The 18,360-nt window shown below is 42.5% G+C and overlaps 3 protein-coding genes across 7 annotated transcripts in view; 2 read left to right on the forward strand and 1 right to left on the reverse strand.

Moving 5' to 3' along the window:
* The first annotated feature begins 59 nt into the window (after nt 1-59).
* LOC136427871 (protein FAM184A-like) lies at nt 60-4,837 on the forward strand. The gene has a single exon (XM_066417069.1). The coding sequence runs from the start codon at nt 409-411 to the stop codon at nt 3,742-3,744; it is 3,336 nt and encodes a 1,111-aa protein (XP_066273166.1). The 5' UTR covers nt 60-408; the 3' UTR covers nt 3,745-4,837.
* A 2,878-nt stretch (nt 4,838-7,715) lies between these two features.
* LOC136427873 (monoacylglycerol lipase ABHD2-like) lies at nt 7,716-15,859 on the reverse strand. Its single transcript, XM_066417075.1, has 2 exons — nt 15,527-15,859; nt 7,716-13,603 (listed from the first exon to the last, which is right to left on the reverse strand). Exons 1-2 carry the CDS (start codon nt 15,679-15,681, stop codon nt 12,493-12,495), a joined length of 1,266 nt encoding a protein of 421 aa, XP_066273172.1. The 5' UTR covers nt 15,682-15,859; the 3' UTR covers nt 7,716-12,492.
* A 228-nt stretch (nt 15,860-16,087) lies between these two features.
* Nucleotides 16,088-18,360, forward strand: part of LOC136427872 (AP-3 complex subunit beta-2-like) — a 48,773-nt gene continuing 46,500 nt past the window's right edge. For all 5 annotated transcript variants that reach the window (XM_066417070.1, XM_066417074.1, XM_066417072.1 and 2 more), the window contains exons 1-2: nt 16,088-16,350; nt 16,471-16,546. In XM_066417070.1, the coding sequence (XP_066273167.1) occupies nt 16,235-16,350; nt 16,471-16,546 (192 nt within the window). In that variant the 5' untranslated portion in view covers nt 16,088-16,234. The remainder of the gene's footprint in view (nt 16,351-16,470; nt 16,547-18,360) is intronic.

The raw sequence follows: 18,360 nt of genomic DNA on the forward strand, positions 1-18,360 counted from the left end.
ACTGTTCTTTTGGACTCGTTTGTTGACCTAGAACGACCGTTCTGACCAATCAGGATCGTGCGCAGAAGCGCTGCGCAGTTGTCCTTGGTGACGGAAAGCAAAGTTTACAGTTTGTGATTTTCGTCTCGAACGGAATTTAATTTCACCAAATTTCCCGGTTACGTTGACTCGACCGACCTGGATTAGTTGCCACAAAGACAGTGAATCACAGGCAAGTGATAAAAATGGACGATGTAGTTGTCAACAAGGCGTTCGGGTCGCGACAGGTGACATCTTTCACTGGACAAAAGTTGCTGTGAGTTGACGGAATTTTGTTTGTATATCCGATCGTTCTCTGCGACCCCCCACCCTTCCACCCAACTCGCCTGCTTGTACCGGACAACACAACTTACTTCTCGACGTGCGGTCATGGCGAGCGGAGCAGGGATGTCGTGGCAATACTACACCACGAACTCCCGCCATGGGAACGTCCCCACCGCCCAGAACGGGCAGATCGGTGGGGACATTCCGCCTGAGCTACACCTCAAAATGTCCAAGAAGATCGCCCAGCTGACCAAAGTCATCTACGCCCTCAACACCAAGAACGACGAACACGAGCTCGAAGTGTCCAGGATCAAGGAGGCCCACAAGGACGAGCTCCAACAGCTCATGGCAGAGATGCAGGGAAAAATCGAGCTCTATAGGAGCAAGATTGGCAGCGAGCTGGACATGCGGCGTCAGATCGAATCACTTGAGTCCACCATCTCCGAACACGAGAGAATCAAGCGCCAGGCCATCACGGAGTTTGAGATATTCAAGCAGAACAGTGAAGAGAAGGAGCGTCACATAAGATCGGAACATTCGCAGCAGCTGGCGAACCTGGCCAGACAGCTGGAGACAGCGCAGAAGGAGTTCCAGGCACAGCTGAAAAGTTTCCAGCAACAGCAGCAAGCCGCCATCGCAGATAAGGAGACCTCCCTGCAGGAGTTAAGGTCAGTGTACCAGAGACAGGTGGATGAGATACTCAACAAGCAGCGTTCACAGACCTCCGAACTCGCGGGAGAGAAGGAGAAAGTCCAACAGGAGATGGAGCAACAGATCCTCAAGCTGAGACAGGATTGTGACAATCTCGAGGCCCAGAACAGGCAAGTTGCTCATGAGTATGAGGACAAGATCTCAAAGCAGAAGGCTCTCTTTGAGAAAGAGCTATTGGTTCTCCAGGGACAACTGAATGAAGCACAAAACAGTCAGTTGAGTTCACAGGAAAACGAAGGGAAGTTGAAATCTCAGATGAGCAAGCATGTCGCTGAGTTGACCAACAAAGTGTCTCAGCTCACGCAGGAGATTGCCATCCGGGATGAAGACATTAGGAAACATGCCAACGACCTCTGGCAGACGAAAACACAGCTGACAGGGAAGGACAAACATATCACGAAGCTGAGTGAAGAATTGAATGCTGCAAGGGGCGAGGCAGCCACCATGCTGGGTAAGGTGAAGGAACTGGAAGGTGAAGTAGCCACACTTGCACAGAGGTGTGAGAGTCAGGGGCAAGACATGATCCAGAAAGCCTCTCTCCTCAGTACTCTGGAAGAGCTACGTCTCACCAACGCGAACAAAATCAGAGATTTGCAACAAGAGTTGCAGAGGACTAACGATCGGTCAAAGTGGCTGGAAGAACAATGCAACGGCCTCAAAGACCAGACCCAAACAACGGCCCAGAAACAGAACTCGCAGATAGCATCTCTTGAGAAGTCCCTGGAAAGCCTGTCCCTCGAGAAGCAACAACTCGGGGAAGAGCATGCCAAGGAAGTGCTGAGGCTGCAAAAGGAGGCAGAAGAGCTGCAGAACAGACTTCTGGCTGAGCATGCTGCCAAGATGAATGAGTTGGAGAGACAACATCTCGCTGCCATGGCTGCTGCTCGTGAACACTGGGAGAGAGAAATGAGCAGTTTGCAGAGAGACCTTCAGGACAAGATGAGTCTTGAAGTTGGCAAACTGTCCCAGGAAAAGAGTGTTGTGGAGTCTGAGTTAGACCAGTTGACCTCTGACCTCTCCCACAAACTCACTTTCTCGGAGAGAGAAGCGGACAGGCTACGCAAGCTCGTGGAGGAGAGTCAGAGTGGCCTGGGTACAGCCACGTCTCAGATCAACATGCTGAGGGAAACGTCAGCAAAGTTGCAAGAGGAGGTTGTTGGGGCTCGCTCACAGCTGAACAATGCCAAACAGACCATCGAAAACTTGAGAAAAGACCTGGAAATGGCCAAGAATGAGCACCAGACGGCCCTGAGCCGGGCCCACCAGGATCACATGGCTCAGCTGAAGTCTACCGCAGCCGAGCTGGAAAACAGCTGGATCGGGCGGATGCAGAACGCCCAAGAACAGCTGAAACGCCAGCTTGAGCAGCAATACACGGAGGAGAGAAAGGGGGCAGTGCAGCACGTCAACGACATACGCATGCAGGAGATGGAAGAAGCTCGCAAGAGCTGGCAGTCAAAGCTGAACGACCTCACCCGGCAGCTCACAGAGTATAAGACACAGTATGAGGCCATAACGGCTCAGTCAGCGGCCGAAAAGGATGCCACAAAACGCTGGGCAGAGCAGGAGAAGGACAGGCTACAAAAAGAGCTAGACAGCATCATAGAAAAACACCAGGGGAAAATTTCTGCCATGGAGGCAGAGCATCAGAACATGGTCTCCGAGTTGTCCAGGCAGAAAGAGGAAGAGCTGAAAGCCTTGCAAGAGAAGCTCAGTGCTTCCCAGGCATCTGCTCTGTCTGCTGAGAGAGAACAACATCAGCAGGCTCTGGTGTCTGTCAGGGAACAGGCACAGGTTTCACTGCAGACTGAAGTCTCCAAAGTGAAGGAGATGTTAGGTCGAGACATGGACAACCTGCGCATGGAACTCGCTCACATGCACGCCGCTGAGCTGGAAGAGTTGAACCGCGGGCACCGCGCCCAGCTGCAGGCCGCCCGTATGGAACTGGAACGTGCCATGCAGATCAGCCAACGGCAGCAGCAGGAGAGCGACATGAAGATCTCCGAACTACAGGAAAATCTGCAGCAGAAGACCACCAACGTGGAAAACCTACAACGGCAAATGCACGGCCTGGATAGCAGCGTCAGCAGCCTGCGTAAAGAGCTTGACGTTAAAGGACAAGAAATCCTGCGCGTACGTAGTGAAACAAATCAAATCATGTACCATCGCGAGAACGAACTGAGACAGCAACATCAAATAGACATTGACAATCTCACTGCCGAGCACCTTCGAGAGACTCAGTCCATGCTCGGAGACTTCAACCGAGCACAAGAACTTCTCAAAGACAAGATCTCGGCCCTCCAAATCAAACTTGAAGAGGCAGAGGACAGATTCCAAAGGAGAGAGTCTCGTCCTGAAGACATGGAGATGATTAAGAACTTGAGAGAAGCGCTGAGCAGTCGTGAACTGGAGATGAAGAAGTTGATTGAGGAGAAGCGGTACTACCAACTAGAACTGGTGAACAGGGAGACTAATTATAACAAGGTGTTTAGCGCCATGGGTCCAAACGTAGGGGTAATGAATCCACTAGCCACAAAGAGAAAGAAGACTGAGAAAACCGGGCCTACCAGGTTCGAAAGTGCACCAAATTTGATGGCACTAGGGGGTCCGCCTAGGTTAGACCCTCTCCCTGGGTCCTCCTCCCCCACAAATGACTTTTTCCATGCAGGAGGAGGTAAAGTGTTGCCAGTACCGTCTCCCCCCAAGCAGCCAAAAAAGTTTTTGCAGTGACCATGACATGATACAACTGTTTGTGTGTCTGATTGTAATGAACTACGTTTAGATATTTAACAAAGGTCTGTTGAAGTTAGAGAATGTTGAAATGTTGCCAACGACAAAACTTCTCTGTCTCATGTATAGATATGCAGGCAGCCGACTTTTGCAACTCTTGTTTCCTATGTGTACATATAGTACACACATGATTTTGAGTCAAGTGAAAAGTTTCAGTGTACTATAGGGAACTGGCTTTTAATATATCACAGGGTCACAGTGCATTTCCTGTTATTCAACATTCTCTCACAAGAAAAGTGTTTGCACAGCTGGCTTGAAAAGCCTTCAATACTCCAGTTGTACTCTCAGCAGAAGTGGTCTCAGTCTGATTTATGAAGTTGCTGAAAACCATTTTGTTCAATCAGTCTGCAAAAAGCATTAGGAGAGGCACTGGGAATATAGTCTGGCAACATTGTTGACAAAATGGAGCCTGCAAAATGGAGCCAACTACGTAACACAATGTATTTGTGGTGACATAGTTTTATCATGAATTCTATCTTTAAAACATTGACTATGAGGCAACATGTAGATGGGCACCGTCTCCCAAAACACAAATTAATGTTGTTGCCATGCACAGAATGAATTTGGCAAACTCCTTTGAACTTTGTGATCTGTTTGAACTATGAAGGAATCCTCACAGGCTCAGTCATTGCACTTGTGTTGTTATGTTGCCAGGAAAATCAGTACCTTAAAAGCACTCTAGTGCCAATGTGTATACAATGAAATATCTTAAAAACTGTATTAATATTATATGGTACTTCTCATATGTTATACCAGCAATGTACCAGATTCTGTCCGTCCTCTGTGCTAATACGTTTTTAGTCAACTGTTTCTGGCCACAAGTTTATTTTCTGCTGTGAAGTTGTGTGAAAACGTGATGTTTGGGTGTCAAAATTTATGTTATTTGTTATGAATGTTAAACTCACAAAGTTATATATTATTGTACTGAGTACTTATCACAAGACCACTTCAACTATTTTGCGTTCACGATTATTATTAATCTGACAAAATATTTGATTTTATTGACAGTATTAAACATGCATATTGTACTGAACACCTGTGATTCTCCTTTAATTAATCTGGTATCCTAATATGATCAAATAGATTTAAAATCCTGCTTTAGATATAAGTATAAACGTTATCAGATTTCAGTTTGTAAATTTTTGAGATATCTGCACTTGTAGGTCACTTCTAGAGTCCTTTAGCATGCTTAGAAAGACATGCTAACAGAGGAAGGGGTAATGGTAGTACTTACATTCCAAAGCACTTAGGTTTCAAAAAAAGATGATGACTGTGGCAGAGATTGTTGTTATCTCAGTCTGGAAAAGTCTCCATACAGCCGGTCCCAATAGGGTCTGTATTTGATACGATATATTGTATGTGACCCCGAGGTCGCCCAGAATCAAAGGAGCTGACCTCCAGATGGCTTGACTTTTCTTCCCTTCCTGAAAAGAAGTGCCATGTCAGGGCATGGTCGGGTGGGCTGGGGGAGGATTGGCTACATATGAATCATGTCTGTCTGCAGTGGACTGAGTCTCCTGATCTGGGTTTGTGTGTTAGGCAAAGGAAAGAAAATGTATTGTTTCCAACCAATTCTAGGAAAAACCTGGCCAACCTAGCTTCTTTTTTTTCAGTGGACCTTTGGCAAGGGACACAATTTTTGATCTGCTATCTGAGTGATGAAAATTCGCCATACAAGTGGTCATATAAATTTTCTATTAATCTATATTTTGCACTCTCTTCACAAACTAAGGCTTCGAACAGTAAATGCAGGGATGTGTAGTAAACATCATACTTCATTGTTCAGTTAATGTACAATGTATACAGTATATCTGTACAGTTACATCATATTAAAAATATCTGTGTCCTGATGCATTCCAGTTTTATGTTGTTAAAGTAAACCTAAATCTAAAAAATTTAAAAAAGAGAATCTATACTTCCCAGTACTGACCCTTATTTTTTCTTAGGCCTAAAATAAGAGTTGTTGCCCCCAACCTTTCCATGGAGGCTGAATGTTGCTGTATCATGGGGATTGAATTTTGTAAGCTTGAAAAATTCCTATCCATGCATGTCTCAAGGCCAGGTGCACAGGGTGTTGCTGCCCTTGTGTTTTCATAAATGTGATGAAGTAGCAGACATGCAGGATCGATAGTAAATTTGCTGTTTGTAGTGACTAGAAATTGTTTCCAAGTTCCCAAGGGGTTAAAAGCCAAATAGGAAAGTATTGAAAAATTGCTGTATGTGGAAAAATGATGCTGTTGATCTTGAGGGTCAAGTCTACAGGCCTGCCAGTACTTGATAAGGATGATGAAGTTGCCTCAGACATGACCCCACAGTCTATGGCAGCTCAAGAAAATATTTATAAAGTTTGAGTTTCAGCTAAAAAGTTCCTTGCAGCTGAATGATCGTTGATGAAGGTTGACATCCAGGTAATACACAAGAAAACAGTTTTAGATTTTTGAAATGTCAGATGATTCAGGTAGCATCCACTACCTTTCGTCAGTGACTGGACAAGATTTGTATATCACCAGATTTCAAAACAAAAACTAGGGTTGATATGTAAATAAGGTGAAGACAAATTTTAGATACATGTAGATCTACTAAGTCTTCTCTTTGGGTCTTTTCGTCTCAGGAGACGGTAAACAGCATCGGTTGGTTACTAAGTAGTCAAATATAGCTGAATGTAAAAGATTGAAATGATGCAGTTTTTATCTCAGAGCTGTGTCCACAATGGTGTTAGATGTTGCTTGTAGATGCAGATGACTGGAAAGTGTTTATGAAGTTTTGTAGGGGTCAGAGAAAAGGGCCAAAGCCTGAGGGAAAAGCCCAGACCTGTGGCACCATAGAGAACAGGTCACCCACTGTGGACGTGGGGAGAAGAATTTTGATCAGCTAGACTGTACGTGAGGCTGTCTACTTTCCAAGCAGAGGTTGGGCTCCGGATGGTTTTTGACGTGTTTTTCGGTGTAATCATCAAGCTTTCTAGTTTGTCAGGTTTTCTTTTGGTTCACCAGCCAAACAGAAAGAAAAGAAAACCAGACAAAATAGAAAGCCTGACAAAACGCGTAATGAAAAAAAGAAAAACAACAACTGATCCTTAATCTCTTCTCCGAGAATAGTGAGGGCTGTTTAAGTTGGCTGAATTTCAAACTATTTTGGGAGGGGCTTCAGTAAATGTCACAGCAACAGGAGAGCAGCATAGCAGCAAGGTGAATAGCTTTAACACAGTGTGTACTTTCCATACTCATTGCATTTGCCATAACCTGTATATGGAACACACATATATGAACAATGGTGTTTCAAGGTCATGATGCAGCCAAGGTACCATCCTCGCAGGCTCATCCTCGTCCAGTTTAATTTATTTGATTCTAATTATGCTCACTCCCCTTTTACACTTGGTCCTGTTTGTTCATTGTTCAAGTGGGGCAAGTGCACAACTGAACAAGGATGGCACCCAGGCTATGGTACTTAGCCTGTTTTCTTTTTCAAGTTATCATTTTCTTACATTATTTTATTGCTTCTTGGCCAGCAATAAGAAAAAATGTAACTAGAAAGGCAACATTTTCGAGAAAATGCAGGATATTCCCCTGCCATTAACCACAAAAGAATTATGAAGTCGCTACATACATTATGCATAACGCACTCCGTTGTATTCGCCTTTCTTAAACCTACCTACACCTCCGATATGACACCCATAGCATGTATCGTAAGGGAAAATATATTACATAAGTTTCTGCATTGATAGAGCTACCACCCTACATCTACTTCGTTTTTGTCAGAGGAAAGAAAAAGGAGAACAAGAACATGACAGCAAAAACAATATATTCCCCCCATACCCTATACAGGGTATAGGAATATGAGAAAACGGTAACTTGAAAAAGAAAACAGGATTCATCTGTGGCCACAGGTAATAATTTGAATGCAAGACAGGATTGTAGAAAGCCAAACAAACTTTATTCCTCTCACAATGTCTGCCACGGTTGCCAACATTACAAGGCTGTGTTGTACCGATAAGTTCACTTCGACCTTTGCAGGAATACAGACAAAGATTTAGTACATTTGAACGGAAGCATGTGACTGATGTTTACTTACACAGGAAGAGTACCTACAGCACTTACGGTACTGATAGCTGCAATTTGAAAGCCGCTGTCTGAAAGACCTGCAAGCACTCTGCAAAGTAAAGCCTTAAATTGTTATGAGCTGTTTGCATGTAACATATCACCCCAAAGCTGCATAAGATGTTTTAGCTTTGCCTATTTGGACTGCCAGGAATGGATAGGAAAGTGCTCTGTCAGATGGTTTGTGGTAAAATAAATGTTTGCACTATTCTGGCTGCTGTGGCACTGTCGCATTTATGGTGCCTTCAAGCTGCTAGTTTCCCACATGGATTTTAAGTGCAGTTTCTCCAGAATGGATAGAAATGTTTGCTAAATCTCAAATAAAAATCAAATGGCAGTCAACAGTCATGACTTATGGATCACAACCAATTTCAAACGTTTTGTGAATATAAAATCATGGCAAGTCACAACTATGTTGAAATCATATTTTCAACAGCCTTTTTGGTAGGTTCGGCACAGATTGGGGGACAAAAATGTCACATGCAATCTTTGAAACAACAGACCCCAAATCATAAAATGCAGCTAAAAATAAGTTTTACAAAAAATGCATTCACTTCTTCCATTGAATGCATAATAGCAGCAATCACAGAATAATTGATAATGATCATACTACATTTGTACTTAGTAACAAACAAATAAGTATATTATTATTGTGAATGTAAATAGAATTTTTGCTGGTCAACAACATGGAACAACATCTGTAACTATAACATCAGACGCACAAAAAGGAAGGCAGCACTTCCAAACTCACAGGATTCCATATACACCAGGTAATTCACCTGGAAAAACACAACACTCTTGATCAACATCATTTAGTTATTATCATTAAAACATAGATATTTTTTTACACATACTATTATATAATCACATAATTATCTGGAAACCTACTATGTAACAAGTAATAATATTATGCATATCTATATACTAGTATAAGAACCAAGATTCTTGGTTGATAATTTTGATAAAAAGCAATATATTTGAAGGTAACAAGTTATTACTTTGATATTCTATGTCTACATACAATTGTAGAACAAAAAGCCATATGTTATCTATATCAAGAGTCTAATAATAATTTGTGATCAGCTCTGATGAACTTTCATGATAATCATCATCATCATTTTGGGAGAATTGTCTGCACTAAAGCAACTCTTTTTCTCAAAGTCTATCATGCCTAACATTATGCCAAAATCTATATACCTGTGTATAACAACTGAACAGCTATTTTGCTTTGATGCTGATTTGCAAAAGTAATGTACCTGACACACAAACCAAAAACATTGGAACAAGGGTAACACATTACAAAAATATATTTAAGCAAAATGCTTGGCAATGGCATTACACATGTAACACACAAGACATTATTCTATATATTGCAATTGAGTTCTTTGATACACAACCTTTAAGTTCTATATATGACATTTAGGGCTACCCTCTTCCTATTTATCATCATAACGTTCGCCACATGTCAGTACGCACCCAGGCGGGCCATCATTATTCTCCATTGTCTCAGTTGTCTGCTTCAAGTGGCTGTGCCCCCCTCCCACCCAGAAACCACCTCTTCAAGGTCATCTCTGGTACCTTCCTCAAGGCATAATGGACTCTACTACTCCTTACTGGCCTCTATCGCAGATCTTCTAGGTGCAGCCATCATTCATATTTATCCGCTGCAGATACGATCTGTACAAGCAAAAGAGAACCTTGCCCATGTTGAAAATTGCAAATTAGTGCTCCTCTAAAATAAAAAAATAAAAACGTTGGCTGCACCTAGAAGGTCTGTGAAGGAGATTAACTCCCAAGGACAAAGTCCTAAATGTGGGTAGTAGAGTTGGTTATACCCGAAAGGAAGGTAGATAGAATGAGGAGTTACTGAAACATTGGCAGGTACAGCATTTTCGGTTGTGTAGCAAAGAACTCAATACACAGTAAGGTATCGACCTGATAAAACTATGGAGGACATGATCCTCCTACAATACAAAAATATCGCATCCAGGCTGGAAAACAATTTCACCAGCAGAAATTCTTGTCCGGAGACAATGTACAAATACATTTTGGCCTGTAATCTCTCACACAATTTATGTACAAATACTGCAAATTTATAATAAAATATCATCACTTCAGCTTTACTATTTTTACAGCACAGTTTCAATTAGAATGCGAGAAGAACAGCACAGTTACTTATTGATTAGCACCACTGGAATTACAGGCTTCCTGCCAGCAAATTCAAGAATTATCCCCAAGGTTCAGTATTTGTATACGTCATGTTTTCCAGGGGGAAAAAAATCTAGAAAATGTTAACATATGTGAGTCCATCCTTCTTCAACTGTCAACATTTGGAATTTTTCTTTACCTGCCAAATGTGGTAAGGCCATACATATTTAACAATCTGCGTAAGAACATTTTAGTATATCATAATATGGATGAGAAGGAAAATTCACTGTCTGCCAGTGAGAGAAGCATTCAATGCATCTTTATGTACCAACTGAAGGTTACTTGTATCATGGAAAGCTACTTATCTTATATCAAACTGCTCAAGCAAGGAGAAACATTATCATACTAACCATAGCTCTTCCTCTACAAAGGTGGAGCGTTAACTAAATTCTCTTGTCAGTACCGACTTGACTGGAGAAACAACATAATGTAATCAAGCAAGCCGAACGAGGAAATGATCACTGAAGACTGCTCAAAGGAAGACGAAGCAAATCAACTTGGATACATCATTGAGTTACATCATGTTATTGTAACATCTGGGCAGATCAAACAGTCTCAAGGTAGCATTCATTCCTCTGTAGAATCAACTGTAGTCTCTTTATAATTGCCAGTACTGAAGACTTGTGTAACAAGCCACTTTTTGTTTGATGGTCGGCACTGGGGAAGGATTCTGAGAAATTCACCTGCATTGAAGCTGGTTGATTGATGGTGACTACAGTTAGGCAAATGTTGATAAGACATGGATGACATCAGCATGAACATCAATTTTTGTCCATATTTCTATAATATACATGTACATGTATGGATGACATCAGCACGCACATCAATTTTTGTCCATTTAAAAACAAAAGTTTTCGACTATATATATAGTTGCAAATTGTAGAAAGCAGCTGCAAAATGAGCAAATTTATTCCCTAGATTGCAAGAAAAAAATACTAGAAGTCAATTCCAAAGTCAAAGAATAAGGTGTGAAATAACACAAGAATCTATTGTTTGGTATACCATACTCTTTGTTCAACCTCCCTGACCACTTAGATTTCGTAATGAGGGCAATTTTTTCGGCAAAGTTTTTTTTTCATGCTCGCACCAGTTTTGGGGTTTCCAGCAGATGTCATCCATATGATCAAATCAACAAGGCCTTACTGTGTGGAATAGGAAATGTGTATGTTGTACTAACTTTCAGCCTACTGGACTACCAGTGCCAATTCACTGTCAAACTACCCTACCCTGGCCTGTGTGCCAGCAGTGCCAGCTAGGCTGTTTGGACACAGGGCTGGCAGGATGAAAAACCTTGATAAGAAAAAAATACACGGAAGGTACCCAGGGTAACTATGCTCAGAATGTTTCTAAGCTGATGAAAATTACTGTTTTTAGTCAATTATACTAAAAATAAACACCTTGCATGTTTTATTACTTAACGTGAGCTTTACTTAATTTGTCTATACTAAAAATAATAACCTTGCACTTTTTGTTACCTTACGTGAGTTTTACTTAATTTGTCTATAATAAAAATAATAACTTTGCATGTTTTGTTACTTAAGGTGAGCTTTATTTTATTAGTCTATATCATGATTCCCAGCCATTTCCTACATGTTGCTAAAAACGCTGTGCTAATGGATAAACACCACAAAGAAGACTGAACAACAGGATTGGGGGTCTGGAATTCTAAGATTTACACTGGAATGGACCAGCCTGTCAAACAGGATCATATAAACAATACCTCAACACAAGCATGTGTCATTTTGATTCTGGTGAAATCTTCATATTATAGCAGTTTTGTAGCACTACAAGGCAGCCAGTGCAAGAGTAAATTTGTTACGAACAGATGCTACCACTGCTTCAAGAGACTGATTTCAATGACAACAACCCTACTTACCCTCATTCCCTATCTGAAAAAAATCTGCTACCGGTATATACATTTTACTCTGGTAAAGTAAATTTAGAATTTTTTCTGGCAAACTATTGTGATTCTTTGCCTGGCAAAGTATCACAATTGAGAATTTTTTTCAGATTTTGCAAAGATTTCTACCAAGGCCTAGAATTACTGTATTGAGCATACAAAAATACTAGCACAAAGACCGTTTTATCTCACTTTAAACAGAATTCAACTGACAGTTACTGTGGCCAGGAGTTGAAACAACCCTACTCTGGAAGCCAGACTGTTATCAGAGTCTGCACAGGCCAGCTTCTTGGCTGTCTCTGGGCTAACAGGCCTCCTAGGAAACTGTGCTTGCCCCCTGAGGAAAACCCTGTTAGCAATGGAGACAGTAGAGAAGCTGACCTATGCTGGCACTGGCAACAGTCTGAATTCCAAGGTACAACAGTACCCATGCAGAATTCCAAACTTCTGTTGGGTGAGAATTGGGACCATGTCTGTTACGGATCAGTCCACCGGTGTCCCTACACTGGAAGAGGCACACAAATTTTCATACGTGCTGGTTGAGCTCAGGAGACTATCTGTGCTAGGCTTTACTTTGGACTGCTCTATAGCTAGAGTTGACATTGCATCAAGGTACTGCAGCAGGAGCCTGTGCAGCCAGGTCTCCGAGTCAGGAATGATCAGACCGCCGCTGTAGAAACCAAGATGGCCTCCGTGGCGAGTGAGCACGAACATCGCGTTATCTCGACTCATTGCATAGTTGAACGGGGCTTCTAGCATATCTTCGGGAATTAGGGGGTCGTCGAGGGCATTTACAAGGAGGGTGGGTACGGTTATCTTATGCATAGTGAATTTGCAGCTGCAGTGGCGGTAGTAGCTGTGCAGGCTGGAGTACCCGCCGGCCTGGAGGGTGTAGGCCAGGTCGATCTCCTGCAGAGAGGTTGCCGACTGGATGGCACTGAGGTTGAAGGCGCTGTTCCCCCGGAAGAGGACGTAGCTGTGCCGCTGGAGGATGGTCTTCAGCCCCTGGGCCATGGCGAAGTTGTACGCTCTCCTGAAGCCGGTCCATTCCATCAGCACGTTGCTCCCTCTAACGGCGTCGTAGCCCTGTCCCGCGGACACTAAACAGATCACCTTGCTGTTGTGAGGCCTCCCCTCTGCCATGTATTTACACACAATGTTGGCCCCCATGCTGAACCCCACAACAATAAGGCGTGTTGTGGGGTTCTCCCGCATGACGTCATCGACCATGGCCCCAAACTCTCCCGTCTCCCCGTAGGTGAAGATGCGCCGGGCGGTCAGCGGGTTGTCCGTGGTCCCCAGGTGGTCAAGCACGGCCACCTTGAAACCGTGGTCACTCACCAGACTGACGAATGCCTGGATGTACTTGGAACGATTTGAGCTGCCGAAGCCAGGACAGACAACGATGGTGATGTCTCCCGCAGGGTGGGGTTTGGACGTGTCGTACAGGGTGTAGGTGAGGGTGGAGCCATCCTCCAGCTGGACTGAGAAGCATTCCCCCGTGCGGGACTCTTTCGAGCGACTGGGACCAAATAAACTGTGGATAATGGACTGTAGATGACCATTCCTGCCCCACAAGATAGGGGGAGTATATCTGTGAACAAAAAATAAAATAACAACATTAGAATTGATATTCATTACTGCAACACTCAAATTTGAACAGGCTATCAATGCAAAATCATATCTTTTATGCATAGAAAAAAAATACTACAATGATGCATGACACAACAAACAGTGCACTCACATCCAAAGTAGGTCAATTGGTACCTATTTGTAGAGAAGTTCTATCAAAACCCCATTTCATAGGATGCAAACTATCAGTACTCAAGCTCTAATTCATCTCAAATGGCTAACTATCAGCACTCAAGTTCCAATTCATCTTAAATACCATTTCCGAGGGGGATAAATTGGAATCTGGCATGGTGTAGCAAGCGTTTCTCTACCAGTTTTAACCTTCTCCCTGCTGCCTAACTTTGTAACCGAGGCTGCCAAATGGCTACTTCAGTCAGTGTGGTAACAGTTAAAGCTGAAATGATGAGAGCCTTGCCGTAATGACCCACATTTTATCTAACGTTGATGGTCTCCTTCAAAAACATTACGGTAGCCAAGAAAGAAACCCTGCCACTTCAGCTGTCTCTTCCTATATCTTTCCATTTGACTTTGTCTTTGAGTTGCTTTTGACCCTCATTTATCGGACTGTTTGCACCTGCTCAACCCACTTAACAACCAGCACTGTGCAGCTGTAACTCATCTCCTGCCAGAGGGGATATCACATTTGTAGTGTTAAACTTAAAGCAGGAAAGTGGAGACTGCAGCAATACACGCCCAATTAAAGGTGAATGATGTGACAACAATGCAACCAATCATCCAAACAAATATGATTACAACAGACACATAACTTGCTAATGTATTCATCATATACAATGCATACGAAAGCAAAGCAAAAGGGATGCTTAAACATTAGAATGTGTCAGTGATTATGAGGGATATGTGCAACTGCTAAAATAAGCGAAGCTAATGGATACTGTGTCCTTCAGAATATGACCTGATCCTGGGATAATCATGCACCTTTATGCTGTCATAACATTTCACAGATACGTCATTAAAAATTCAACGCCTCCTTTCAGCAGCCCAGGATGCTTGCTTCATTGCGTTCAATCAATACTTTCCTAAAATTACGGATACACTTATGAATACATAATTGAATAACGTTGACAAGACTACAAGACATTTCGATGCAGTTGTAGCTAAAACATAAAAAGATATCTAAAAACAAGCCGCTACAAAAACAGATACAAGGAGTGACATATGATCAATATGTGTGATTGTGTGTGATATGTAATAGATCAACACACAATGGCAAAAGTACACAAGATAAATCTTGATGTGAAAAAGGATACAACTCTGAGCGTTACTGATACATTAATGGTAGTATACTATTTCAGGAAACATGTTTCCAATGGGGATGACAAATGATCAATCTTGTGAAATATGTTATCCATATGTGTGATGTCAGACACTGGTGTATGTAAAATATGCAATACTAATAAGGTGTGCGTGCAGTTATGAATAATGATGTAACATTTTGGAAAATTCCAACACATGACTGTATGGTTTAAGCAAATGATACATTCACATTCTAAAATGCATGCCTCACTGACTACTAAAGTATGCCCCCTTCACTTGGCAACTATCACTTCCACAATTTGTGTGGTAATCCAGTGGCTTTTCTAGGATTAAGTCTTAGCGATTCTTGCCAACAAGAATGCAATGGATTGGCTTTATCTCTAGCTTACACATGTTCTGCTTAGTATCATAGATAGGCCCTGCAACATGTCTGTACAAGGACATATGCACATATCGGAAGTGAGTCAAGATCTAAGTTGGGACTCAGATTGATTGCGGACAGAGTCTAGAAATCTGAAATATTAAAAAATAATAATTTTCTTTCGTAGAGTAGAGTAGAGTAGAGTAGAGTAGAGTAGAGTAGAGAAAGAGTGAACGGTGATGTCATTACCTTAAGGTGAGGAGCGGTACTGTCTGCAGCAGGAACTCGTTCAGGGTCGAGGGGCGGAAGTACAAGGTGGGAGGCGCCGGGCCGTTGCTTAGGTTGAGAAGCCGGAGGAAGACGTAGCACAGCACCAAGACGGCAGCGCCGAAGAACACTTCCATGGCCGACGGAGCTGAGGAGGAGGGCCGACCGTGTCCACCTGCCGGGGAACGTGACTGGTAGATTATCGGGGACACCGGAGGCTGACCTGCCGTCACAAATCGAACTTGGGCATGATGGAAATGTCAATGATCTCAGTGGGCGAGAAGCTTCCCGGCTGAGAATAGTCCATTACAAGTAAGGCGCTTTAACATTATCGGCAACAAACCAATCGATAACAATACATATAAACAAGATAGAAAAAAATTTATACAATGGATATGTTATATATTATTAAATGATGATAATGTGATTATATCATCAATAAAATGGATACGAAACGTATTAAAAAAATTAGGATCCCCTATAAGTCTACATGAGTGGTATCAACTGATAACCTATGACCGCCAACGTGGCCCTTTGCTCATTTGCATACGTGTCACATGACCTCCATCTGCTCGCCACCATCTTGGTTCCTGATTCTGCTGCCACTGAGGTGTCCAAGATACACCCCAGTTCGCAAGTTTTCCCTGCCGTTTTCCTGACTTCCCGCCTCTCGGTTCGGTAGGCCTAAAGATGTCGAACGGCGGAGGGTCGTACAACGCCCAGAACGACAGCCGGGCGGGCTCCACGGGCGAGCCGGACTTAGGCACCGAACCCACCGGTGGCTTCTTCTCCGCCGATTACAAGAAGTAAGTTCAACCCGGTCAGCCTAGTTCCGGATTCGCCTGATTCTGTATTTTCCTTTCTTGTTTACTTCCTAGCCTTGTCACCGTTTGCTGAGGTATTGATTGTTTTCTCGGCGTCTACAGGCACGATGACTTGAAGCAAATGCTGGACAGCAACAAGGATAACCTGAAGCTGGAAGCGATGAAAAGAATCGTTGGGGTAAGTTTGGAAAATCACTCACGCCCCCCACCCCCTCTCAGGTTGAAGAAATTAAAAAAAAAAGTTCAGGAGTTCTGCCAAGACCTACAATCTGGTGTCTGAAGGAAGCTTTTGTTCCCTGGACTTGTTTTTCATTGAGATCTCCTTTTTTCTACGCACCGAGCCAAATCAGTACCGTCGTAAGATTAGGAACTGGGACAGTAAACAAATTGTCATGTGCGCGTGCCGTGCATGGCTAAAGTTCACTTCAAGCTAACTTGGCTGAAATAAATTTTATTGAGAGCTATGTGGTGTCATGCTGTTTTTACCCACCGTAGCAACAGAAAACGATTCTCCAACTTGTTTCCCTTGATGTCCATTTCTCCTTCTGATTGGTTTGTATGAAATGGATATCACTCTTTACCATTTCAACAAGGTGAAAAACAAATATCCAGGATATGGGGCTGCAAGTTTTTCAACATAAACAGAACATCAATAAAGTTCAAAGTACCGTCAAACATGTATCTGTTATCAAGTGTATGTTTAATCAGTGCTGAGAATCTTTCTGAATTTGGATTTTCATTGAATTTTAGGCTATACTGTAATATTGGGAGAAGAGTTACAGTATTGACATTTGACAAGCCCAACATGAAGTTGAATATATCTTCCTTCCTTGGCTCTTAGTCCAGCTTGTTGTTGTTTAGCAATGGAGCTACCAGTAACCAGCCTACCACCTAACCTTACCCAAGAAATGGATCATTGCATTTTTTGGCTGTGAAACCATGTCTATTTGTAAATCAGGTGACAGCCAATTAATTACAGACTGTTAAGAAACTTGACCTGTTGCTAAGGCTATGAGTATGAGACCACCTTTACCTTTGCTAACTTCAACAAAGATAACTCTCATCCTGAAATAGGACAATGATAAAGGATTGATGTTTTTGAGTCAGTTTTCATTGCTGTTCTGTCACCTATTTCTTCTGCTACTTTTATGTCTGCACTTAGGGCAAGATTGACAAAGGCCAAAATGTATCCATATAAGACCCCATGAACAAATAAACAAAGGAACAAATAGAAAGGCTATCTGATTCTGTTTTCAGTTGTCTCAAATGTCCCCCTAATTATACGTGTATGTTGTAGTATGTGTGCTAACTGCCCAATACCAAATGGAAACTTGTGAGTTTGGAGTTCACCAGAAATTTATTTTTATGATATAACTAACATTGTAAACACATGATTCCTGGCTGACTACCACTAGGTAAGGCATGTAATAATTTTTCATAGTTAGCAGTATACTGTTGTAGCATCTAGTGGATAATTATTCACTGACCACTGCAGGATGGCTGGAGCTGCACAGCCCATGTCAACATTTGATTGCAAACACGAGATCTATTTGGAGCGGAGTAGTTGATTTGTAGCAGGATGAGAAGGTTGGCTGTAAGGGGCAGAGAATGTTGAGCATGTCAGACCGTGTATGAGGCAGGTTGATAACATGTGTACTGGGTTTCCTCTGTACTGCCACAGTCTGCTGATAAAGACTTGTGAAATGCCAGGTTGGTCAGGAATGAAAACACTTTAGACATACTGCAACACGAAGGAAAAACAACCCAAGGTATAACTCATTAGTACGACTACTAGAATGTACACTGTGGCATGATAATCAGGAATTCTGCACACATCAGGATATGTATGATCTTGAACTTTTCATGAAGGTTGTGGTAAGTGGCATGATTTACGGATTGCAGTGTTTGAGAGTTCTTGGTCGTGAAGGTATCACGGATGTCCAAGACCCTTCTGAGAGTTCCCAATGTGTAATAAATACTCAGGACTTTTTA

This window comes from Branchiostoma lanceolatum, chromosome 2 (genome assembly GCF_035083965.1).
Source record: "Branchiostoma lanceolatum isolate klBraLanc5 chromosome 2, klBraLanc5.hap2, whole genome shotgun sequence".
Lineage (NCBI taxonomy): Eukaryota > Metazoa > Chordata > Leptocardii > Amphioxiformes > Branchiostomatidae > Branchiostoma > Branchiostoma lanceolatum.